The sequence below is a fragment of the Seriola aureovittata genome, chromosome 22, assembly GCF_021018895.1.
Source record: "Seriola aureovittata isolate HTS-2021-v1 ecotype China chromosome 22, ASM2101889v1, whole genome shotgun sequence".
In the NCBI taxonomy this organism is placed as follows: domain Eukaryota; kingdom Metazoa; phylum Chordata; class Actinopteri; order Carangiformes; family Carangidae; genus Seriola; species Seriola aureovittata.
Window position 1 is genome coordinate 20,174,617 of NC_079385.1, and position 27,729 is coordinate 20,202,345.

A 27,729-nucleotide genomic window follows, 5' to 3' on the forward strand; every position below is an offset into this window, starting at 1 on the left:
GGACAAATTAGGACACGTGTCGACGACCGAATTAGGACGTGTCAGAGCTGTGGTAGTTTCCGTGGCGACGGCGTGGCCTTAGCGTGTCCTGGAAACGTGTTCTGATTCAGGAAAAAGAAGCGCAGAGAGAGACGGAGAATAAATCAGAGTATTAAAAGCCAGTGATATGAGGAGGACGACAGAGACAAAGACAGGACTGTCATCTCCAGGTGTTTGATCAGAAAGTTGTCGGTTCGAATTCCAACCAACCGTTGATGATTTACCCTCTGACAACAGGGATTTTACTGTTCGTCACAGCTCAGCGTGGAGCCATCTGTTCCCTCTCTTTCTGTTTCCTTTACTCTGCTTTAATATCTGCTCAGAAACACACACACATCCTCCCCTGTGAGTTGTAATCAGATCTCCACGGACTCGTCCTCATGGGACAAATTCATTGTTCTGTGTCTGAAGGAAGTGACTTTAACACAGGTTTAACTTTGTAAATGTTGATTGCACAATGTAATGGCTTTAGAATAATGACACCATTGGCATTTGTATTGGTTCCCTCTAAACCTCCCGTTCACTATGAAATTCTTTCTGTCACTGGGCAAGAAATTCCAGGGAAGAATTGAGACTCGATTTCTGGCACAAAGGAGCCAGAACAGACAAAGGATGGAGCTTCTGATTTCCGATCAGTAGCTTTCCCCAGTTAATGTGTTTTGTGAGGTCACCACGGCCTTGACCTTTGACCTCTGACCTTTGACCACCAAATTCTATTCCATTCGCCTTTGAGTCCCGGTGAACATTTGTACCAAATTGAAGAAGTTCTGTCAAAACGTTACGGAGAGATATCGCATAAAACATGGTAAAGATGGGTTTACTTATGTATTTATTTTGTTTATTTATTTGTTTGTTTACTTGATGGGGACGATGCATGTTAGTGAACATCAGTTCAACATACACCAGGTAAACTTGCCAGACTTTAGCTTAAAACCAAAAACATTACGAGTCACAAAACACAAATACAAATATAATTACACAAATAAAAAGACATATTAATTACATCATCGTCGTTGTTGTTGTCATCATCATGTTTGTTTTTAACCATGGTAACCAGCACTTATCATATATATAAATATAAAGATATAAATAAATAAAGATATAAATCAGTGGAGCTGTCCGGTGCTGAAAATCTTACAGATGTCATTTGTTTTCTGTCAATAAGGACGAGATGAATCGCTTTGCTGATTTCTTTAAATACTTATTCTAATAATAATGAAAAGTATTTGGTGTTTCCTTTGTCTCGAAGCTTTGGCGGTTAACCTCGGTTAACAAGCTCAGATTCATGTTATTAAAGACAGAACTGGTTCAGCCTGAAGCTACGTGGACACCGCCGGACAGCACTTCAGATGAACAACGGCATCCTCGTAATGAGCCTGATCATTAGCCTGAAGGCTGCCTGGACAAAGGAGGATTAACTTCACAAGTGGATTAAATCACAGCTAATCTCATCTCATTGTACCGCAGCAGTGATGACATCTTTTCATCGTCCAACCTGGATGTTGGCTGCACTTAAAGTTTAAACAGCTCGCAGGTCAACACTGGGTATGTGATTAGAAAACAAAACATATGGTCACACATTTAAATCAACAACAAAATATTCTACTGAAGTTTATTAAATCCTAGTTAATCTTATAACTGCAAAGTAATGATGACATCTTTTCATAGTCCAACCTCGACTTGGCTGCACTCAGGGTTAAAACAACCGATTTTAATTTGAAAATAACAATTAAACACCTAATTTAACAAGATAATATATTATTTAACATTACGAGTGTATTAAACCAAACATCTTTTCGTAGTCCAGCCTTGGCATCAACTGCAAAACAGCAGATTTATAATTTAAATTCTGAATTATTATTTTTTTATAATTTATATCATTTTGTTTTATTTTATTTTTAAAATAACAATTAAACCGATCACGTTTTCATAATGCAACCTTGGAACAACAGCAGCAGATTTTCACTGGGAGTTCTGCATTAGGGATTTAATAGAGAAATAAGACTTTACAATGAATGTGACGACGTCTCTTTCTGTCTTCGCTCCTCTCTGGATTAAAACAGCAGCTTTTGAATTACGTGACTCATTAGCAAGTTTAACTCATGACACTGACACATTTGATAATTTACTATTGTGGATATTGTTTAGTGAGTTGCAGTTTGTGCACCGCCACATCTACATGCAGCCGTACACCCCTGTCATCATCGCAGCGAGCGGATCAAAGAAAACACCCCACCAGAGTCGCACATAAACACACAGCCTACAGCAGGTATTATCTCCGTTTGTGAATTATTGACAGGAGATATTTTAAGGCTCCACACAGATCTCACCTCCACTCAAAATATCAGAACAAAAGTAAAACGAGCTCAGTGGAGAAAAAGTTCTGGAGAATGAGGAGCCTGAGATCCTGATCCTGAACCCAGACCAGCCGTCCACGTTCACCGCACATGAAATGAAGCGTGTGATGAACGTTTCGTTTCTCAGCAGAACCGACAGAGTTAAATCAAAAACGTAACAAAGTCAAATTACATTTAAAAAAAAAAAGAAAAGTTTAATTACTAGATTAACTTTTCCTCTCCCTGTGTGTGTGTGTGTGTGTGTGTGTGTGTGTGTGTGTGTGTCTGTGTGTGTGTGTGTGTGTGTGTGTGTGTGTGTGTGTGTGTGTGTGTGTAATCCTATGAACCAGGCTAATTAATCTTCTGTATTAGCTCTTTCTGTCTCTCTGCAGTGTTTTTGTTTGAAGTGGATAATTTATTACTACAGGGGCTGTTTGCATAGACTTCATTAGAATATAAGGAGCCATAAATTATTTTATTATTCTACTGCTTGTCTCTGTCTACACCTCCACCTGTCTGCCTGTCTGTCTGCCTGTCTGCCTGTCTGTCTGTCTGTCTGAGGCAGTGCGTCTTTGGAAGCACCTTAACACCTTTCCTACCTCTTCATACCTGTTGTGAATTTAAGTGAAACACATATGTTTGTTTCTCACTGAATGAAAATCCACAGGTGAGAAAATGTGTGTTATTATATATTTTTTTATATATTATTGTGTCTCCGCAGCCACGGTGATAAATATTAGAAACTATGGTAACCACCACTTGCTATGTAAAGCAGCTAAATATTCACCTCGGGGGATCTGCCCAGTGCTGAAGCCTGAAGGCTTTAGTTTAGTTTTCCATGAACGGAAACTGTGTTTATTTTGTGTATTTCTACGTGTCTTCTAACGAGCTAATAATAACTGTAATAATTATTTATCTATACTGATGATCGAGATGAATCGACCGTACAACGTTTTTGAAGCATTTTCATTCGTCATCATCGTCTGTTGTTCCTTTCACATGGTTTGGTTCCTCAGAACAGACCAAACACCGACCTTTAAAAAACCTCAGGTGTTTCCCTTCAACACACATCACACACCTGAACTGTGCTTACAGTTGTAAAAGCAGCAAGAACACATCGTTGATATATGAGCAGCAGTTGACCGGGACCCGCCCACACAAAGGGTCACATGATCTTAAGAGACTGTGAGGTCAGAAAATGATTCTTTGAATTGTTCAGTATTTATAGACACGACCTTTAACAGGAGACATTAGTTAATCACGAGATGAGTCACGAGGTCACCAGCTGAGAAGGTTTGAGCCTCTGCTTTAAAGAGTAGATCACCACTTCAGTTCAGTGGAAGCTCTTCATCTTCAAACATTTAGTTAGTGATAGATTTAAATGGCAGAAAGTCTCAGTGTGACCAACACTTCCAGTCCGTTTATTGTCTTAGCGACTTCACAGTCTGTGTTATTTCAGACACTCTGTCTTTAGACCCTTTATTCTAGATTTACCACCTGTTATTGTCCTGTATCTCCTCACCTAAACTACAGGTTGAGTCAGACATGATCCTTTATTTTCCCCTCGGATCAGAGCGGAGCTTCAGCGGCTCAGTGGAAATACAGACGCTGTCTAGAAGGGAAGAGTCGTTCAAGTGTGACTCAAGTGTTTCGTCTCATCAGTCACTTTGGTTTCATCAGCAATCACTCGAGGACGGCGGTCCTCCTCAGGTGTCCTCTCTGGAGATGCACGGTGCTGCTGGTGGTTGGAGGTGGGTGGAGGTGTGTGGAGGTGTGTGGTGGTGTTGTGTCTCTCCTTATCTCTGGCGGTCTGTTGGAGATCCACTTCAGGACGAGCGGCTCCTGAAACGACTCTTCCTCCACACTGTCGTCGGAGTCAATGTGAAACTTACTGAGCTCGACCTTGATGCTTGAGCTTGACCTTGATGTACAGATATGAAATTTAACCTGTAGTTTAAAAACCCAACAGTTGACGGGACATTCAAGTTAGTTTTGGCAAAATTTAACAAAGTAAAAGCAAAAGTTCAAAATCGACTCGATAAAAGACGAATGAAACATTTTCAAGGTTTTCGAGGTTTCCGGCTGTGTCGTCTCGCATGTGATCCCAGACTGACGCCACGATTATTGAGATCAGTGGCCAGTTGCACAAAACACCTTAAATTACGATTTTGCTAAAAGCCTTAGTTAAGGTTTCCTTGAAATAAAAACACCCTTAAGTCTCCTCCTCGAGGTTTCCGTGAAGTTCCAGTGAAGCATGAGACAGCGGAGCGTTCCTTTAATGTTGCCAGGTACAAGCTAATACCAGCGAACAAACGGTCTCCATGGAAACAGCAGAATTTATTTCTTTTCGAATCCTCTGCTTTAAATTACTTACGTTTTTTTCCTTAACCAAGGAGACCCTTTAAGTGAGTCTGTGCACCACCCTTAAGTAACTCCCTCAGCTGAGGAGAATTTAAACCTTAAGCGTCAGTAGAAAGCTGAAGGTGTTTTGTGCCGCTGGCTTCAGCCCATCTGCTGCAGGACTCCTGGTTCTGGCCTTGGAGGACGGGTCTTTATGACTCTGTTTGGACTCCAGGTCCTGATGCTGAGTGAATCTGGGACCAATCAGAGATGAGCGCTCAGCTGGCTCCGCAGCAGATGTTATCAACCCCCCCCCCCCCCCCTCTGTAAAGACCCATTTCACTGTAGCACAGACACACTGACAGGTTGTCACCCTCTTTCCCCTTCATGTGCTGTGTTGGTGCAATTACGGCACGATTACGGCCGAGCTCCCCAACTTATTGGAACTCACCAGAGCAGCTTCAAAATTCATCACAACCTGTTAAAGGGCAACGTCAGTATAAATTATGCAACATTATAATTTCTCACAGTCCTGAGCCAGAATTCTGTGGATGTATAATCAGAGTTGGAGCCTGAAAGCTTCGCCATGTCGGCTGCGAGCTGCCTGTGGCACCGCCCCCTGCAATCTGCTGCGATAACACGGGGGGGGGGGGGGGGGGGTCACAGACACTCCAGATCTGGAGCGCGCTCAGTCCACCACAGTCCAGAGTTGACACCGGGTCAACGCGAGGATGAAACACACGGCAAGGCCGATGCCGGGTCGGGCCGAACACAAGCAGTTGGTGAAGCAGAGAGCGTGACGGAGGAAGTGTAGAGAAACAGATGGCGTGAGCGAAAGACTGATTTGTGTGACAAAATGTAAAGAGAAACGAACAGACGGAGAAAAAAAAAGAAAGAAAAGGAGAGAAGAAAATGTGCAGATAAACAATACAGACGGAGAAATACGAGTGAAAACAGAACGAAGAGGCAGAATAAAGACGTTATATAAATACCCCATCTGCTGGTTAATGAGATTCACTCTGCTGAGAGAGACAGAGATGTTATCATCCGTCTCTATCATCCTCATTGTTCTACGACTCGTCACTGTCAGAGGCAGATCTGATGTGACTGCAGAGCGCCGTTCAAGCGGCGAGTGTTTACCGCCGCCGCCGCCACCGCCTCTGCTCTTTCTAATGTCAACGTGACGACTGAAGAAGAGTAGCCGCCATCACCGCCGCCGCCGCCACCTGAGCTGAACCGTTTCACAACACCCCCCCCCCCCCTCGAGGTGACCATGGCAACCGCACAGGGAGAAAATAATAGAGTTGTTAATTGTACTGTTAAGTGAGAGCGGCAAATTGTATGACAGCTGTCCACCAGTGATAATGGGTGTCGAGCAACATCAGCTCCTCAGTTGAGTCATCAGCTCTGAGCCCACGAACAGGATCCGAGATAACTGTTAGCTCAAACTGCTGCCGTGGGTGTCCTTACTTCACTTCCTGTCTCAGACTGTCGCAAGCGATATTTTATTATTTAACCACCATTTAAAGAGTGAAACACAATGAAAGGCAAGAAACAGTTTAAAGCTCCTCTACAGACAAAAGCTGGAAGCCTATCTCCTCTTACTTCCTCATTGATACATCTGGATCGGGCCCTATGCCCCGCCCACCACCTGCCGGCTCCAGGTGGACAGGTGAGAGAGCAGAGAGTTTCAGGACGGTTAGAGGAGGAAACATCAGAGAGACTCAGATCAGATCAGACGGATCAGAGCGGTTAGCGTAGTTAGCATCTTTTATTTGTTGACGTTGTTTGTTAGCTTGTAACTGGCAGTGGCTGACACAGTGTTAGCGGTTGTGCTAATGCTAACTCTCTCTCTGTACTGACGAGGTTTCAGGTGTATTTAGCCCCGCCCCTTCAGGGCCTCCGTAGTATCTTCATCACACAGTTTCAACATGTCCTCAGTGTTTTTGACATCTCCACCTCTACAAGCCGAAACCACGTCTTACCATTTTGTTCTTATTTCTAATGGTAAGAGCAAAGATTCTTCACAGAATATTGATGCAGAAAGAAAAGAAAAATTCTTTATTCATTCTGTTCCACATCTAAACAACAGTCAGTGAGCAGTTCCCTTGACCCCTTGTTTATCTGTGTGGAAGTAAACAGTTTATAAAGACAGAGATACGCGGGTGTAAAAACTCTCTTATTCACCTCATCACTCGAGTCAGAAGGTTAAGTTTGCACCTTGGGAAACGGAGTACACTCGAAACCTTTAAGTCAAGTGTTTTAATATTGAGAACGGGAACAAAAAGAGTCGCTGCAGCGTCACGAGCATCAACACAACGTCCGAAATAAACTTTTTCACCAGACCAGGCAGCTAATGAGACTAATCAGGCCATTTATAATATTAAACTGTGAATGTCCAGGTGTGTTATGATACTTTAGTTTAAAGGTCGTCTCTGCTCAGCTGTAAAATGTTTTTCAGCATTTATCGCTGCGGGGAAATCAAGGCCTCTGATTGGCCGGGCTGGCATCAAGCCAAACCAATCAGCCGGCTCGGGGCGATCTGATGGTCACTGTCCTCTGAGTCTCCTCTACACATCCACACACACTCACACACACTCACACACACTCACACACACTCACTCACACACACACACACACACACACACATAGATTTTCCACTCGTACAGAGTCGACAGAGAGAGACTTTGAGTTTGTATCAGGACTGACAGCTCAACATCTTCACCATCACTTCAGTTTGCATCAGTCTGTGTGTGTGCATGAACAGAATACTCAAGTACAGGATATGTAACATAAACAGGAGTTAATTCAGACACAATGTGCTGGTTAATAGTTTTGTCAGTCACAGAAACGAAATCGTCGACTGTCAGTGTTTTTCACCCGTGAATGTTTTTCTTGTTTGTCACCAGGATTACACAAAAAAAAAAATACCCGAACCAATTTGCATCAAACTTGGTGGAAGGGAAGAGGAACAGGCCAGTGACAAACACATTACATTTTGGTGTGGATCCATTTAAAGGGGCAGATCCAGGAAACACCACTCTGTCTTTCTACAATACAATAACTCTTCCTTCAGTATCTGCACATGACAGATGCTGATTGGTCGTGTTTAGGGAAAGTTTGTGAGTCGAGCATTGACTCCTCAGGTGTCCACATACTTTTGACCGTATAAATCCAACGGGGAGGTTTTCATGAAGTCTTCAGAGCTCATTTCTGCTCCCAGATGTTGACCACTGTAGATTTTAATGATATTTGCTTAAATGCCAACCACAGGACGAACTTCACATTTTAAGCTCCACTTCTAATAATAGATCAATCGTCAGTGTGTTATTTATTCTCTGCAGCACTTTCACATTATGGGCTGTAATGAACATCAGCCTCCAGCAGCACTGGCTGTAGCTGTTTGTTATTTGTGTGCTGCGGGTCGGTCTCTCTCTCTCCGTGGCTGCAGGTTGTCTGGTGGCTGTGAAGGCGTTTTAACATTCAGAGTGTCTCCTCTGTTCTCTCTTCTTGTGTCTGCTGAATATGGAGCAGCTCTTATCTGAACGAGCTAAAGATAATTGGTGGACAAGTGGAGCTCGACCGTAGCGAGGGAGATGGAGAGAGAGAGCGAGAGCGAGAGAGAGAGGAAGGGAGGAAGTAAGGAAACAGAGACGTACGTGAATGATACCGAAAATAGGAGCATTACGTGGATGCGTGGCGTTATCTGGGATGTGTGAAGTGGGGACGGAGGGAGAAGACGGACCCTTGGGTCCTGCCCCAAAATATGAAACACTGAGTGAAGGAAGAGAGAGAAACGTGACAGTGAGCTGAGGTACAAAAATGTTCAAGGAAAAGTGGAAAGTCCTTGATAAAAAAAAAAAAACTAATCGTAGAAAACAACGAAAGGTTCGTTCGTTTTGTTTCTTATTTCTGTGTCTGTGACAACGAGCAACAACAGACAAGACAAGACAATTAAAGACCTTTAACAAGAGAGAGCTCCACAGCAACATCACCATCAACTAATGCAGGTGACACACCCCTCGTATCATACAGAAGGTGTAAAGGATCAGGGATCCTGTACCTCTGTCCTGATGGTAACGACTAATACAACACATCACTGAGGGGCCGGTGCTTCCCCCGCCATCCAGGACTCACAAAAACAATCACGTCCACATTGAAGAAGCTTGAACAAGTGAATCTTTGTCACTTTTGGTTGAAAAACAACTAAAACCAACAAACCAGACGTCAGATGAAGATTGTTTCCACCATCTCGGACGGATCTTTACGGCCTGTTTTGCCTTTATTGCGATAGAGGAAGTTAAAGAGAGACAGGAAGGTTGGGGAAAGAGAGAGGGGTTGACGCAGCAAAGGGTCGTGGGTCGGATTCAAACCCTTGGCGACTACGCGCCCTACCAGGTGAGCCCCCCAGGTGAGCCCCCCAGGTTATTGAGTCTTTGAACATGAACCTTATGACTTAGTAAATACACTAGACGACACATTGACAACAAATGATGGACGTCAACCAGCAGCTTCAATCCTCCACCTCAGTTGTCCAGTTGCACTCCTGCGTCTCTTACCAGTTAATTTTCTGTCAATCAGCCAGTCGATCAGTTTCAGTTCGACTTTCAGTGTCGTCAGAACAGAACCTTGAGTTGAGGGGAAAGAATATTCCAAAACGTCCACGTGACCTGAAGCAAGACGAACTGACTTTTCCAATATTTGAATGAAATGGTGTAGAAGCGTAAACCTGACGTAACACCTGGTGAACTCTGACCCCCTCCCCCAACAGGTACTGAGCAGTCTCTAGAAAAAGCAGCAGGGATGTTCCCTCCAAAAACCTTTGGTGAAATCTCTACATCAGCTTTTCCAACTTATTGCCTATTTGAAAATCTCTAAAATGTTGGCGGCCTCGTTACACATCCTCAGAGCGTTTTATTTAAGAGTTAACGCTTTCCATTTAATTCTTCCTGTTGCTAACCAGGTATTCATTTTGATTCTCCAGTTTTCTCCAGACTGTTCTGTACCATAATGATTTCACTTCCTGTTGTACCTTCGCCCGGCCCACCGGTCGGGAACCACTGGTCTAATATTCGTAGCTGTTTGTCTCAACCGCCACCGTTTTCCTTTCCTACACATCAGCATTTGTTGTTTCTTGGTCTCTGGCAAACTGAGATCCAACCTGAACTCTGTCCACACTCATTCATTATCAGCTAAATTAGTCTGGTAACTGCTGACATACACACACACACACACACACACACACACACACACATCAAATCAGCCAGCACAGCAGCCACTTATGGGCCCAGTCAGTCTGTCGTTCTGATATGGAAGCAATTACAGCCACCATCCAGCAGCAGCAGCATGTTCATCATGATTCAGCCGATTCATAGAGGCTATGGAAAAATATGACACACACGTACACAAACGCCTCCCCTGCACACTGTGTCAGGTTATTATTGTGGTGTTATGTTGCACAATGGAGCCAATTAGTGCTAAGATAGGTGTCTGTGTGTGTGTGCAGTTCCCTGTCTCTGGATTTATGGATTTTCTTTTTTTTTTTTGCTTGGTAATTGCCCATTTGGTTAATGTCAGATGTTGACTCAGATGACTCCTGCAGTGTTTTATTGTTGCATTTAAAAAACAACAACAACAACAACAATGGAGGCAGATTCAGAATACAGCGGTCAGAACTGACTGACTTTTAGTTCCTGATACGTGTCTCACAGCCTCGGTCTGTGATGCAGACGTCCTGCTAACGTTTGTAGCCGAAGCTGAGATACCTGCGTGGTTATTCTCTCCGCTGAAGCTCCTCTAGAGCCATTAGGCAGCGAACAGCAGGCTGAGTAGTACTCCATGTCCCTGCGACCCGGGCTGATCTTTGTATCTAAAATCGGTGCTGTTTAATATTTGGATCAGGAGAACAGCTCTGTAGTGCTTTTTGCACCCGGACTCGGCGGCGCATCGTTTAGCTGCAGAGGCCAAACGAGCAAATGCACGCAGCTATTTTCTATTTTCTGTCTCTGACAAAAAGAAAAAGGGGAAAATGAGCAATAAAAGAGGCTTCAGGCAGAGACCCAACGCAGGTAAAAACACCTCACCAAGCAGAGTGACAACACAGAGTGTGAAGTGTATCTCATTATAGGGTGATATTTCCTGTGTGTGTGTGTGTGTGTGTGTGTGTGTGTGTGTGTGTGTGTGTGTGTGTGTGTGTGCGCGCGGGGACACATGAACCTCCTGAAGGGCTCATTCTGCGGTAAAAGTGAAACGATTCATTTAATTTTAATTTAAATGTCTGTTGAGTGTAATGTCTCCTTTTGCATATTCCACCTTAAACCAAACAGCCCCTCATTTGCATTTCCCCCTTAAGTTAAACCAATTGCGTTCACATTTTCCCCCTCAGCCGGCCAATCAGTTCTGCTGTCTGAGCGTCAGTGGTGTGGATAATGAGCTGTCAGCCAATCACGTCCGGCCTATAGGAGCAAGACGCTGGAACGTGATTGGACGCTGCCTGCGGATGTGGTGTGTCACGGCTTCGGAATTCTGTTTCCATGGTAACTTATATGTTTTAAAAGCTGCCAGTTGTACCCTCTCTCTCTCTCTGTCTCTCTCTCTCTCTCTCCATGTCTGTCATGCTCCGCCTCCTCTGGGCTGTGATAGGTCAACCCCGGCGTATGTACTCTTTAAAATGAGTTTGAACCAATCAGACGGCTGGAGCTGCTCATTCAAAGTAAATCGTCATTTTTCTACCATACCAGCATTTTAATGTTGTTTCGGTGGAATCAGTCTGTTCAGTTATATATATATGTATTAATGCCATCTGTTCATGTTACAAGATTATATTTGTTATTATGACATTTACATAATATTATATTATAACAACATATCTTGTTCAATCATACAACACGACTGATAAACACATATTGACCAATATCTCTGCGGTTGCCATCTTGGCAACACCTAACTCCGCCCCCTAACTCCCAATTAATCCAATTAATGAGAGGAGGGGCGTGAGTGGAGACTTTGGTGCATGATGGTTTGTGTCAAGCATACGCTCACCCACCTGTCACTCAAAGAGGCCACGCCCTCAATCCTCCATAACTGTAGTCCTTAATAAAATGTAAACAGGTGAGTTATATAAACAGGTGTCATGACCTACGATCGTGAGTTCTGGGTAGTTACCGAAAGAATGAGATCGCAGATACAAGCGACCTAAAATTAGTCGAGGTAGTTCAGGCGTCTGATTAGGACGCTTCCTCTGCGCCTTCCTTTAGAGGGTTTCCGGGCTCGCATAACTAGGTGGAGACCTCGGGGTGCGCCCACAACTTGCTGCAGGGATTACATATCCCATCTATCGGGCCGGGGAGCGCCTCAGGACCCCCCAGAAGCAGCTGGAACAACATTGCTAAGGAGAGGGACGTCTGGAATATCCTGCTAGCCTACTGATGGATGGAGGGAGGGATCACAGTCACCATCTACAGTTTGAAAGACTCTGTACAGAGGGAGAGAGTTGTGTGTGTGCGTGTGTGTGTGTGTGTGTGTGTGTGTGTGTGTGTGTTGAGGCTGTTGGCGACTTGTTGCTGCAGAGGACACGTTGTCTCTGACCCACTAACAGACTCTATAAACCTCTACACTGGTTGATGACTCAGACACTGACACAGACAGAGTTGGTGCTGTCAGCCTGACAGCGTCTGGCTGGATGATGGATCAGGTCTGAACCGTGTGAGCAGCTCCACACTGAAAATATGATGTGATGGATGAAACCTGAGCGGGGGGGGGGGGGGGGGGTCGCTGAGGCCGTTTCACACCACGTCTGTTCAAAAAACATCAGTCATTTTCCAGCTTCTCGCTCACTGACCCCAGATCTGTGTCGACATGTTTCGGCGCAGCCTCGGCGCTAAATGTAAAAATAACAGCAGAAAATGTATTTATTCACGTCGCTGCTGTTTGTGTTATTTAAATGATGTTTGTCAGACTTGATCATGTTTAATTCATTTTTTCTTGACACTGAAAAATAAAAAACACACATTCCCTCTGTTTATTTCACCTTGTGACATTTCGGACTTTTTTTATGCGCAGTAACACACACATTTCACACACAGTTCACTTCACTCGCCGTCAGTGCGTCAGATTCAGATCAGCTGTGGGGGCGGGGTCGCCCGGTTCGTCTCCTGTGATCACAAAGGCTCCACCTCCACGAGGAGAAGAGGGATGGCGATGTGTGAGGGACGTGGAAAAGCTCGTATTCTAAATTAAATTTAGCCGCACGGTCGTGAAGCTGAAGTCTGTTCTTACGTTCTGGTGCAGACTCGGCAGAAGCTGATGGGTTTTCATTGATCTGCGATTAGTTTGTTTAATACTTTTTTACATGAGCCATAAATCACTGGGCGAGCGAGGGAGATCAAGTATTCTCTCTCTCTCTCTCTCTCTTTAAGAATGAACAGACAGAAGAAACTAATTAGAACAAATGAGGAACAACTGCACACACACAATAAGAACCGTCTTTGTCAGCCTTTACTGTGTGTGTGTGCGTGTGTGTGTGTGTGCATGTGTGTGTGTGCGTGCGTGTTCGTGTGTGCATGTGTGTGTGTGAGACTTTGTCTTTTCTTTGTTTGTTTGTCGTACTTCATCAGCTGCTAGAAAACTGGGACAAAACTGAGAAACAGTTTCTGAGTGTGTGAGAGAATCTGCAGCAGCTGTGATGTCTCCAGGCCAATACAAACTATCTATCTATCTATCTATCTATCTATCTATCTATCTATCTATCTATCCATCTATCCATCTATCTCAGCAGTGTTTTTGGAGCACGATCAAACGAGTTGTATTTGTCTCTGCTTTCATTTCTTTTCTGAGTCGCCCCAGTTCTGCTGTGAGAGCGGGGGCACCTCTGTAGAAGGAGGGTTAAGTCTGACTGGTGCAGCTCTACCTGTGAGAGCCAGCTGGCAACCGAAGCTCTTCCCCATTATCTCGATAAACTCTGGACAAGGGACACGGTCTGAGTTGGCACGCCGGCGAATAACTGAATGAAAATCCATTCGACTGGATTTTTCCTGGCCAACGACAGTAGCAGCAGTAAACGGATCACAGAACAGAGAGGCAGGTGAATACCTGTTTAGTCCGACCAACAGTCCAGAACCCAAAAGATATTTAATTTGCAATCAAACAAAACTGAACAAGAGGCTTGGATTTAAATGTCCCCACAACAAGATTCGTGGCAGTGGTCTTCACTTTGGTTGGACTTCAAAATTCATCCAACACACTTCGTTAACAGGACCGTTCAGAAGTTTCCAGCCACTTGTTAGACCTTGAAGACCAGAAGAAAGAAGGTCTCGGGTCTTTGAGGAATGTTGTAACTCGGGGAATCAGAGGATTGTTTGGTGGCGTCAGGGTTGTGGTTTGATCCGTACGCTGCGGCTTGAACTTTGAAGTCCAGTGTCCAAAGGGAAAAGTCGAAATCTCTGAGAAATAGAGAGTCAAGAGTCTGTGTGCAAACATCTCCGGGAGCAGCAGCACTACTGAGTTTCGAGTTATTGTGTTCGATCCGATCCTCAGGGTCCGTCAGTCGTCTGACCGGATGGCTCGTGGTGCTAGAGGACTGTCTGAAGGTTAATCTGATCCTCAGGAGGCTCAGACAGAAGCTCCCAGTGTGAAGGGGACTCAGTTTGTTTATGACCGTAAGGCGCCACCGGTGCAGTGACGAATCTGGATCATCAAAACCAGACCTGCTGCAGAGGACGGATGGGTTTATGTGGTAGAAAACTTTTTGCTGCAAGATGGAAGAGAGTTCTGAGATATATATATATATATATATATAGTGCCAGTCAAAAGTTGTATATATAGGTAAGTATATATTTAAGTATATTGTCTCAGCACTGCTGCAGTCCAGTCCAACAACAGGGTTGATAAAAGTCTGTGTGTGTGCAGTATACACACTGTACTACCACCTAGCGAGAGCAGCGGCGCTAACCCTCAGATGACTGACAGCTGTCAGGGCGCAGTGATGTCATCCGTGAGTCTGACAGAGTCTGACAGTCTGCGACTGACACGGGTCCATGTGGAGAAACTAAATCAAAGTGTAAACACCGAGCCGGAAAGTTCTGCCTGGAGCTTTTTGTAAAGAGGAAAAATGGATTGTGCACTTTGTTTTATTAAAAACTGTGAAATGTCACTTGTTTTTTTTTTTTTTTTTTTTTTAACTTTTATGGCCCTGAGCGCAAAGGTTTTCATGATTTATGATTCAAAGAGATAAAAAGACGAGTTCAGGGCAAAAGGAAAGGTCACGGTGTCGATAAAAACAAAAAGGTTTGTCTGCTGCGACTGCGACTGTGTTCAGTAAATTTCATGGAAACCCAGTTTTAGAGATATCTGATGTTAGAGCTTCATTTCTTCTCTTCTTTCTGTTTATTTCCTTTCACTCCTGCTTTTTTCTTCTCATCTCTTTATGATTTATACTCTGAAAACATCAAACCTGCGACAATAGAAACTTGACAAAGGAAAGAAAACCTTGACTGAGTCTAACTGGTTTTCTTCATCCTGGATCTCATTGAATATATTGATCCTGTTACACTTAGAGGGTCGCTGCAGCTGAAATGCCAAAGTTAATGACTTTGAATTTAAATGAGGAGTGGAAGGAAACATTTCTTCTAACTCCAGGTTTTCTGTTATTACCTGAAAGCTTATTTCCATCTCTTCACCTCCTCTCTTTCTCCTCCTCTTCAATCAGGTGTCTTCTCTGATAAGAAACCCATTTCCTGCTAGTTTTATTTTTATTTTCACTTTTCACGTCCAACAGCTCCGTTTCTGCATTAACCCTTTATCTACGTTTAACTCTGTTTTTGGTCTCCACCACTTCCTGAGGGGAAGTATCCGTCTCTTGAGCGGCTCTCGGTCTGCATCAGTCCGCTGTTTGCCGCTCGGCTTCTTCAGGTCGTGATCGGTGGAAACATTGAGACTGAACCAGACAGGAAATGTGCTGCCGAACCAAAACTAGGAGCTAAAAGAAGCTAAAAAAGCTTGTTGGAGTTGCAGAGTCGGAGACAGTGGACGTGTCAGTGTGAGCAACATTTCATACAGGATTCATTTATGAATTACTGATATTGATCAAAATAAAAAAATATAAATAAATAAATATAAAAAAATGTACCTAGAGTCTTCTTTAACCTTTAGCTTTTGATTGAGGCTTTTTCCCTTCAAACATTGATTGCACACCTTCTCAAAAATCAGTCAAAACAGTAATGAAACCTGTGCTTAACAGTCACTCCATCCAAACACCCCCCCCCCATCAGAGGGAGCTGCACTGGGGCTGTTGCCTCGGGCGCTGGTGAGATGAGGAAATACAATCCAGAGAGACCAGTCAGACTAACAGATCCATACATTTCAGGGGCTTATCAGATGCCAGACAACCTGATAGGTCTTCATGACTGACTTCACTCTGCCAGAGAAATGCATGCTGGTTAAAAAGAGGCCATGTAGCAGCATGACATGACCTGATTAACTTCCAGACTGACATTTTCAGCTCAGTCGAACTGAAAATCTCTGCCTGTGATGGAAGCTGGTCAACAGCTTGTTTAAAATACCCCTCACATATCTGACGGAGCGAGCGCTCTGCTGCGAGAGCGTTGGGCTTCTTGTTTGTTAAAAACCAGAGAGAGGAATTATTTCTTTTCTCCAGGCTCACAACAACTTCTATAACTTTATAAAATCGTCACGGTAACAGTTATTTTATGAGTGCAGGGTTAATTCACACAGTGGGATGTGAAGTGGGCCGACAAATCATTTGCAAAACAGTAAAAAGATATAAAGACATAAGATATAAATAATGTTTTAGAATTCATAATAACTCCTTTCACTGTGTTTTTCTCATATTAAAGCCTTTCTCTGTGAAAAGCCAACGACAGGAACTTCTGTGTTGTCGCTGGCTGGACCGCATCATGGACTCGTTTGCTGTCTCAGTTTGGTCTCACGCTACAGGATTACGAAACCGGACAATCAAAATACGTGGCTGGTTTCCCAGCAACACTCACTGCAGACGATAAACTCGTTGCACGAGACTGTTTTCTTGTTCTAAGAAGGATGTGCAGAACGTGCACATCACCGCCCGTCACGATGACATTTCTCTGACATTTCGATGAATCCACTTTTTCTGGACTCAGTGTCCGGTGATGTAACTCTGTGACTTTTTGATTACCTCTCCCGCTCTCTGATAAATCTCTACTGAAGGTGTCCTCCTCCTTCACCTCCTCTCTCCTCCTCCTCTCTTATTCGCTTCCTCTGCTCAAAGGAATCCTTCTCTTTCTCCTTCTTTTCATCTTCCCTCGTCTCTCCGTCTGTCATACGGATATATGTAGAGTTATCTCTAAAAAACTTCATACATCCATGTTCTGGGGATAAAAGGATTCTTTGGCAGGTTGTTAAAATGACTCATGAGTTTAATTTTAACCCAAAATGGGCTCTGCAGTCATTCTGTCAGAGCCTCCGTCGCCTTTTATTTAAATGGTGGAATCTCGCTGGATGGAGCCGACTGGGAGTTTATTAATGGATCCAGCTTGTGGTAAAAAATAAAAAAGTCATAATGTCTTGTTGTGTGTGGGTTTCCAGACTTGTTGGCGGTGCCCAAACATCCCTACGCCGCCATGGAGAACTGGGGGCTGAGCGTCTTCGTGGAGCAGAAGATCCTGTTGGACGCCGAGGTGTCGTCCTCGTCCTATCAGATGGAGCTCACCATGGTGGTCGTCCACGAGATCTGCCACCAGGTAGGAGCTTTCACTTCCTGAACGCTACAGAGCTTCATGTCCAACAGAGGCTGAAATGATGTTACAGTCAAAAACCTTTTGTTTTTCTTATTTTTAAGGTTCATTGTTCAAGTTTGACAAAAACACAAGGTCTATTTACATTCACTATCCACCGTTCGACTTTTCATTTTCATTTTAGTGAAGAAATTTTTCCAAAAAAACAGCAAAATATGTGAAATACAGTAAAATCGGGGCATTTGTTTTGTTTCTATGAGCAAACGTGAAAAACTTTGTGAGTTCCTGTGGACAGACACAGAAAGTGACATTTAATCCTGATGGACAAAAGGTCAGGAGTTAGTAAGATAAGCGAAGTACTCAGCCTCTGGATCAGCCTGAATATCCACAATGCACTGCACCAAAGTCTTGGACTGACAAACAAAAATAAAAACATCCACTGAGGGCAAAAACCATTTTTGTCAATATGTAATTTACTGCAGCGCCGCGTCGCTCAGTCCAAACCACAGCAGGAGACGGGCTGTGGTGACGTCGTCTTCACCATCATCACCGTGAGCTTCTCCTGTGTCGCTCGGTCAGGAGGCAGAATCATCCAGAGGTTTCCTCCTCCCCACAACAAACACACCCGTCGATTCGAGCTGGTAAAATCCCTGAATAAAAGCGTTTCACGGTGTTTCTCCGGCTCAGGTCGGCAGACACAGGACGTCTCTGAGGCGCCGATGACATTTACTCAGCTTGTTTCTCTGTTTCTTCAGATCCAGAAATCCCACGACTAAAATCCTTCATCTGGTTGAAACATATAGTTAAAAAAGATCTAAAAAAGTGGCTTAAAACTTGATTGAAAATCGGATTTTAATGAATGACACAGGCTCAAAGGAGATATGATGTCAGGTCACAGCTCAACAACATGTAATAACAGTAACAGTCATTTCAGTGCAGAAAGATTGTGCACGATACGTTTAAGACGTGTCCTGTGTAGATGTAGAAGCTGCTTTGTTCAGATGATCCTCTTCACTCCATCTGTCTTCACTCGTTAGCTCGTTAGCTCGTTAGCTCGGCCATGGGGGGGGGGGGGGTTCAGAAACGTCGGAGCAGGTTTCCAGTTGAGCCATAGGCCGAGAACAAGTGATTCGTTTTAAAACAATTACAAGATGTTTTTGAACATTTTCAACATTTTCCTCTGAACTTCTGAACTTCACACGTTGCAGCAGCTCGTGTCTCACTGTGTTTTTCAATGCGGATCCAGACGGCACTTTAAAGACTTTTACTATCAAAATAACTAATTCAATGGATCCTGCAGCAACAGTGTTTGTTCCCCTCTCTGAGTTCTCTCCTGTAGTTTCTGTTCTTCACATCTTACTTGTGGATGCGAAGCTGTTCAGGTCTGAGCTCTCGAGTCTTGCACGTCGCTCCCCGTCACGAACATGCGTCGAAACAGCAGCGCGGCGCTTTAAATCATGTTTATGAGGAAGAAACGAGGCTTTAGAGAAAACAAACCGCCGGCTGCATTTGTTTTTTATGTTGTCTGGCGAAGACTAAAAAAAAAAAAAACCTGATGCTGAACCTGCTGCTGTGAAACGACTGCTGGTCCTTCACATGAGGCCGCGAGTTACTTTGACTTTAAACAAGAAAAACAAAAGTTAATGGTAAAAACCTGACATGTGACCCAGGGTGGAGAGACACAACAGAATTTTCCAGTTGCAAATGATTCGGTTGTAAACAGACAGAACGTGACACAAGTCACAACAGCTTCAGCTGCAACACTAATGAGCTCAGTGTGTGTGTGTGTGTGTGTGTGTGTGTGTGTGTGTGTGTGTGTGTGTGTGTGTGTGTGCGTGTCACACAGTTCCTCGGGCAACAACAGCAGCAGAGGAGATGATCCTGTTTTTACAGTACGACATTTAATACGTGACAAGCAGACAAACACGGTGAAGCAGAAGAAAATTTAAAGGTTTCCGTCAGTACAGAGGAAGAGAGAGGCAGCGCGAGCGGGCGGGCGAGCGAGCTTAAACAATAAAGACAGATGAGAAGGAGAGAGAGAGAGAGAGAAGAGAGAGGGCGTAGGAGACGCAGAGACAAAGAGGTGAAGAAACAAAGTGAAGGAGAGACAGAACGGAGACGACATGTGTTAAAGGAGAATAAGAGACACAAGAAGATGAACAAAGACAGAACGAGAGCAGAGCACTGTAAAAAACATTCACAAACCTGACTCCATCGTTTAAAACCTACAGCTCTGTTTGTGCCGGAGCTCCACTCTTCTTCTGCAGTCATGTTGTGCACACGGCCGGTCAATGACCACGACACACTGAGCCGCTTCAAACATCTGCTCCATGTTCACAGGGTCAGTTCCCACAGATCTGGAGGACGTTGTCCCAGTTAGCTCAGGTAACAACACTGTTAAACTTACCTGAAACCTGAGCGTCTAAAATACTATTTTAGCTTCTTTAGCTGTTAGCAGCTTTTATTTAACCTCCTCTGTCGGAGTGTGAAACGCTCATAACTGACAGTCGATGGTTCAGACGAGTCTGTTGAACCGACAGTTAGCGAACAGTTAGCACGCTTGTTAGCCTGGAGATCTTTTTTTCCCTCTTCAATTATCTTGAGAACAAGAGCTATGGTGATTGTTTATTTTATATTTAATATTTTATTTTATAGCCTGTTTTATTTTCTGATTATTTATTTTTTATTTTCTATAATTAGTATTGAGTGATTAGGATAAGAGAACTGTTACACCGTCATCAGGTGTGTGGAGTTTTATTTCTTGTTTCCACAGTGTTGAAAAATGTTTAGAAACTAATGTCCCACTCACTCCGGATAATTGAGGAACTACTTTCTATTTAAGACACATTCCCCCTGAAAACTGTTCACAGTGAGGATGATAGATAACCAATAATTACCGGGGGTGTTTCCATTAATAAACCTGATGTAAGTAGAGGCAGATATCTTCAGCATGAAGCTAAATCTGTCTGTGTGGGTAGACGCCACTAGAGGTGAATGAGAATATGTCTTTTTTTAGTAATTCGGGTGAAGTGGCCCTTTAAAAGCTCACCCCCGGCTGAAGTGGCTTCGTGCTACACGGGATCATTTTGATGATGAAAATGAAAGGCTGCAGTGTAAATATTGCAGTGCCTTTGGCTGCCTGAAGAATGTGTCGTTTTCATTTAATTTCCTTCAGGATGTGGCCTCAGACCCACATTTCTCTCTGCTGAGTCTGGATGAATGTTACCTTCAGGCTACTGCTGGTGTGGAGCGAGAAACAGACTGAATAACAATGTTAAGCATTAGAGTGCGATGCTCTACAGTATATTAAGTCATAGATATTATTGCACATGTCATAAAAATGTGGTAATGGTGTTTTTTCATCTGGTTTTGACTCTTGTTTTTGTCTTTTTGTGCATATTTCCTCATCGCCTTTGTTTAAATTAGAGAGAGAAGAAGAAAGAGAAATGATAAAGTAATGTTTTGTCTGCAGCTTTGCACTTCATTTCATCCTGAAGCCATTTATCTCACACACACACACACACACACACACACATTCACAAAGTGAGAGACTAAGTTGTTTGAAGCTTTCAATAATCAGCGAGTTCAGTTGTAAGGAGTTTAACGGGAAAACAGAAACAGACTTTTGTTCTGAATCCTGTTTGCAGAACTGGGTTAGCTGCACACGAGTCTGTTTGTGTCGGCTTGTGTGTTCATCAACAATCTGTCACACACTTTCAGAGGTTGAAGGAGTTCTGATGAAATTTAATTATAATTAGTTATAATTTGCCAGTTGCCAAGACATGATGTTTACATGGACACAAGATCCACGTCCTTTGTGTTTTAACGAGGCGACGAGGAAACCGAACGCAATTAAATGAAGTACTGTCACATTTGATGAACTGCTGATTATAAGATCCCACGGCCGCACTAGTACTTTGAGGTAGATGCTAATGTCAACATGCTATTATGCTAACAATGACAATGTTGACAGTTTGGCAGGTATAATATTTACCATGTTCATGATCATGTTAGCATACAAACTTTTACCAGTTAGCACAAAACTTCTTTCATCTTTCATCTTTTTTTTTACGCTTAATGAAAAGTTAACAGATCAATCAAAGTGATTATGGTTCAACATGAAGGGAACATGGATGACTGAACAGAACTTCATAGCAATCTAAGGCTGTGGCACGAACTTGAACTTCATGGTAACACCAAAGGAAAGAGTCAAAGGATTATCAAAATCAGTCGGCTTCATCCTCTGGAGACAATGAAAGTCTGTTTTTAAAGATTCACTGGATAATTGAAAACACTGCTCTGCTGCTGGTGCTTCATGAAAACCTTACAGTTCAGCCTGAAAGGGAACGTGAATGACTGAACCAGCGCTGGTGGCGCTATAGGAAAAGTCTAAGAAGCACTAAAGTTATTAGGATTCATCCCCTGGGGGACCATGAACGTCTAAACATCTCCAGGCACGAAAGCGGTCGTCCATAGAGAAACTAGTTAACTGCCATCAAAATCATGACCAGGTTAAGTTAGGTGAAGACGTGACGCCTCGGGGGATTGTAAATCGTTGTCCTCACATGCATGGGAATACAGATTTGTGTGTGTGTGTGTGTTCGAGAATATATTGTCACCATCTGTGAGATTAGCTTCCTCAGCTGCCGTCACGATTTTTATGTCGACATCCATCAGACGCAACAGGATGATGACGTGAATGAAATCTTAAACAAGAATATCAAACTCTTACTCTGAACTCCTCATTCTGGTTTTAACTTGTTAAACTGAATCTGACAGATTTCTGTTACTGTCTCGCAGACGTGCAGATTGCTAGTCTGGAATCATTAGACTCATAATACATCGTAATTCCAACAGCAGACTGGTGATAGAAAATTAAAGTGATGTTGATGTCTTGTTGGATATATGCTGCTGTTGCTGACGGGTTCAGAGTGCGTATACTGTACACTGCTGCTGCTGCTGCTGCTGCTGCTGCTGGTGTCGGTGTTGTTGTTGCTCTCAGGTGAACAGATGGAGGAAATGTGGACTGAAATGCGAGAAGACAGGCTGCTGTCCTCCGTCAGCTCAGGCAAACACAGATTGCAGTTATACAGCAGATCAGTTCAGACACTGAGGTGAACACAGATGCAGTACCGTCGACGGCCACTTGATGCTGGCACACAACACAATTCAGCCTAATATCTCTGTATCTAATGCATGTTTTGGTGGCTATTTTGAAACATATTGTTCCATTAATAAGATATTAAGGATTATGGAGGGATATATTCTGGTTTATGTGGGTCTTTCATTAGCAGGTCCTCCACAGATAAATCCTCAACGAGAATGTCATCGAGCTTAAAGCCAAATATGTGTAATCATCAGCTCTTTATATGTGGTAATAATGTAAACAGGTGATGTTGCAAGACATGAGCAAGTGATGTATCCAGGTATATGAATAATGAACACACAGGTCACATGGTTTGATGTGGTCATGTATGTCCAAGTGATGTGTGCGAGGTACAGGTGACATATCCAGGTGTGTTCAGGTGATATAGGCAGAGAGATAATGCACTCAATTATCGGCAGCAAAGTCAGGAGTTAAAGATGGAGACTGCACCAGCAAGTTTATTCTTAACAGCAACGTTTCAACAGGTGTCTTCATCAGACTCGTCCAGCAGGAACCTGGTTCATGTGGATGAAAACCACCTGACAGTTGAATGATTGATTGGATTGAAACGGTTCTTCTGTTGAATTAAATCTGTTCGGCGTTGTCAGGACAGTGCGTAGACCTTTTATAGAGTCAACTAAACATCAAACTGTGATCTGCTGTTCGTTGACCGTTTCCTACTGACAGTTAACGTTTCTTTTAACAACGATTGTTCCCAAACCGTAACCGAGTGGTTATTATTATAACCATGATGACAATGGACCCGAACGTTAACAAAGTGATTACCCTGACCAATACGATCAATAACAGTTTTATTTTTAAAAGACAGTGTCATCTGCGTCGCGATTAGCAGAATGTGTTTCTGGAGGGAACGGACCATCAACGTATTTCGTTATTTCATTTGCAATAACTTGTGCGATCGGGTGTGTAAGTGACGTGAGCAGGTGTGTTTAGCTGATTTGTGGCCAGGTAAGGTCAAGTGTTTTATGGCAGGTGAGACACATGTGATGTGTAGGTCAAATATAGTTTATGCGTAGAAGTCCAGATGTGTCACAGATGTTTGTAGGTTATACGGAGGAGATATATACAGGTGGATTAACTGATGTGACACGCAGAACATATGTTGTTATATGTTCAGGTAAAGTACAAAGGTGTGTGTCCGGATGTGACCACTGTCTTAGATGTGTACGCAGTAGGACTGACAGTAAAATAAACACACACACACACACACACACTTAGGGTTGTTTGTTCGGAGATCTTTTCAGTTTATTTCTATCATCTGTCTGTTAATTAAAACAGACAAAGAAAAACACTGGTACAAGATTCAGGAAAACAGATTTAAATTCATCTGTTGATCTCTCTCTCTCTCTCTCTCTCTCACACACACACACACACACACACACACACACACTACACAATAATTCAACCATATGCATAAGGAAATAGCACAGTGTGTTTTCTGGCGGGCTGACAGCAGAGTCAGGGGTGTTCAACACACACACATTTCTATCACTGCACTTGTGAGGATTCCCTGTGGACATACTCCATTCCCTTCACTTAGATCTTAACCTTAACCAGGGTAAGACCACAGCTGCTGATCTAACCTTCACCAAAACCCCTTCTATCTTTAACCCTGAAACCCTCCAGAGTTTTCAGTCTGTAAAACATCAGCAGTATTGACTCAGCCCTGCTGGAGACTTACCAATTAATTCAGATTAGATGAGTAACATCATCATCTAGATGATGAGACTCATCTGCCTCTCCAAAATAAAAGTCCACTTCTTAGTATCTGAGACCTGTATGAGACCAGGTTCAAATTATAATCAGTGTTGAGTCAAACACAGTGGCTAACAAAGTATAAAACCCAAAAGTTTTTAAACTCAGGCGATAATTGATGATTATCCACTGTGGATAAAAGCCAGGCTAAAAAGATCTGTCTTGAGGTTTCTTCTATAAATGTCAACAGAGGTGGAGTTCAGTTCCTCAGCTCCTCAGGTCAGAGGATCTGAGGAACTGAACTCCACAGGGAGAGAGAGGCTGGTGCCAGGACCAGTCATTTAAAAACTATAAGAGAATCTAAGACTGACGGGCAACCGATGCCTTTAAAATAGGTGCTATGTCTGCTCTTGGTCCGGTCTTTGTCAGCACTCAGGCTGATGAGTTTTGGACAAGTTATAGGCGACTAACAGCTTTTTTAGATCGATCAAATAACAGAGGTTTGCAGTAGTCAAGAGGTTGTAAACGCATGCTTTCGTTTTTCTAAAACTAAGGTCAGAATGCAACATAACCCCCAAGGTTTTACAAGGTCTGTCTTGTCTTGATTCAGCTGCGAGAAGTTCTGTGACCCATTTATGTTGTTTGAACTAACCAATCAACCCTGAGTTTGAAACTCGATCTTCTGACTTCAATGTGTTCAAGTGCTTTTAAGTCCGAATGTGGAAACAACACGGACGCTACAAGGAAGATGTGCTGCTCAGAGCATTTGAACAACAGAGCCGTTTCCAACCTAATACTAAATTAAAATATGTGAATTTGCACCATGAATAAAAAGTTTCTCACCATCAAGCAAACACTTACTTTCGTTCGTCGTGTTTCAGCGTTTATGACGTCAACAACTTGGCAAGTTGCGTACCGAAACTTCAGCCAACTTTCCGAGTTGTTCTGACTTAGGGGGGGTTGTTGTTTACATGAATTTTTCAAATCGGAAACTAATATTACAGATTATTCTGACACATGAATGCAGAGTAGTAGAAATGTATAGCTGGGTGTCATCTGCATAAGTATGAAACTGAATGTTTTGTTTCTTATTACACTGACAAGTGGTAGCATGTAAATTTTAGAAAGGACTGGACCTAAAATCGAACATTGCAGTACTTTAGTTTATGACTGGTGAGATCACCCGAAGGAAGTGAACCTTTTCGAGTCTGTATTCCATGGTTAAAGGTATCAAAGGCGGCACTGAGATCGGACTAAAATCGTATTTGAGTCATTATAGATTCGTATGTCGTTCACCACTTTAACCAGTGCTAAAACCTGACTGATAAGTCTCAAAGATATTGTTTGTTATGAAAGTATTTACTTGTTCCAAAACTGCTTTTTTCTAAGATCTTACCCAGGAAAGCGAGGTCTGAAAGTCTTTAAAGTATCAGGGAAAGAGAAAAGTTAACAATACTTAATAATTCCTGTGAAAGGCAAGTAGTCAAGTGTTCACGTAGAAGGTTTAAACTCAGAGACCACTTCACTAACTACAATACAGGACTTTTAAGGCGTCCTGGAAACAATGCCTCAAACCTTCAATGTCAGCACTTCACTTTCCAACTGTCATGTCTTTATATTTTCATACTGTACAATAGAGAGAACCCAGCACTGGTACATTTCTGTACCTCTTTACTTTCTCTTCACTGTAACAAAAGCATTTAGCAGTGACAGCTTTCATGCTTCATGCTTCTGTCTCATCTTAACAAACCTGCTACTCTGAAAAATGAGCAGCCCGACTTCATAATGCAGAAATTTCCTCTTTTTTTTTTTTTTTCATGCAGATTCGAATGTGGTTCATGATGCCAAGTAGTTTAAGAACATAAAAAGCTTTATTATGAAAATAAGAAATTTAATTCAAAATGTGCCACAGCTGCTTATGGACGAGTAGCAGTATGTGTGGTGCAACAAAATGCTGGAAAATGCTACACACAGGCCTGTCTTAAAATATACACTTGGTCCTCACAAGAACAGAAATGCAGCACACACACATTGTTGTGTGTGTGTTGAAGCTGTCAGGGTGTATATTTTCCTCCGCAGTGTTTTCGTTCAAAGTAGATAATTTATTACTGCAGACCATGTTTGCATAGAGTTCATTAGAATACAAGGAGCCATAAATCATCTCATTTCTCCCTCTCTCTCTACCTGTCTCACTTTTTGTTTCCCCTCTTTGCTTTACCCTCTCTCTCTCTCTCTATCTGTTTTTATTCTATATTTTTATATTTGACTCACGTTAACGCTCAGATTTCCTCCTCCATCAGTTCAGTCTGGAGTCACAGATTTATTTCTTCCATCTGCAGCTGTTTCCCTGCGTTGGCCTTCCTCCTCCTGACAGTCACTTCTGATGTTGTTGATCTGGGAAGTTTTAAAAAAAAAAAAAAGTTTTTAAAGAGTCTAGAAACTTGTTTTTTATTGTCGTTGTTTATTGTTGCAGGTTCTTTTTTTTTTTATTATTCATTTCGCAAAATGGGAATGGGGTCAAGGTTGTGTCTTGGAGTTCGTAAGCATCCATTGATTTCATGAGAAAAAAGCTAGAGCTTTACAAATTCCTGAAAATAATAACTTCCTATAAGTAATGAGTAGTTCTTGACCTATTGCGCCAACCGACAGACGTGTAAACACAGGAGCAGGACTGAAAACAAAACCTCTTTGTTGTTGTAGAAAAGCAAGTTGTGTGGAAACCTAAGGAGTGAAAAGATGTTGTACATCGTTTGTCAACACAACATTGCAGCAATATGATGCTACAGCTGAGAACTGATGTGATGGTTGCACCATTCCAATTATTTTATTTATAAGGGACCATGTACAATATTAAACATAAACCTTTATACCTTAGATAAATGTTTAACTCCAGAAGGGCCACAGTGTAGGATTTGTAGAAATGGAGTGTAATATTCATAATTATGTTTTCATTATTGTAAAATCACCTGAAACTTAAGAATACATAGGGAGGTGCCGCCATGTTTTTACAGTAGCCCAGAGTGGACACACCAAACACTGGGTCTGGAGACTTACCTGAAGGCCACCACAGCTTCACCTGCAAACTTGGAAAGGGAGGGGGAAGGGTGTTCAATCTGCAATTTCACCAGTAGATGCCACTAAATCCTCCACACTGGCCCTTTAAAAGCTAAAACCTAAAGTAACATTTGTGAAACTTTTTTTTCTGACTTCTGAGGGAAATATTCTCTTTATGAAGCTGGACACAAACATCTACCTGCGGCCTCCTCTGCTCTTTCACCACTGAAGGACAGGAGTGTTTAATCAATAGTAATGTGTGAGAAGAATACAGTTATATTTAGCTGTGTGTGTGTGTGTGTGTGTGTGTGTGTGTGTGTGTGTGTGTGTGTGTGTGTTGTGCTGCCTCCTGCCTCATGTCCGAAGCTAA

General features: G+C 42.8%; 1 protein-coding gene across 1 annotated transcript in view; it reads left to right on the top strand.

Moving 5' to 3' along the window:
• The window catches only part of LOC130163510 (thyrotropin-releasing hormone-degrading ectoenzyme-like), a 147,151-nt gene that overhangs the window by 60,743 nt on the left and 58,679 nt on the right, over window positions 1-27,729 (top strand). Inside the window, exon 5 of the mRNA XM_056367772.1 lies at window positions 17,295-17,449. Coding sequence (XP_056223747.1) covers window positions 17,295-17,449 — 155 coding nt within the window. The remainder of the gene's footprint in view (window positions 1-17,294; window positions 17,450-27,729) is intronic.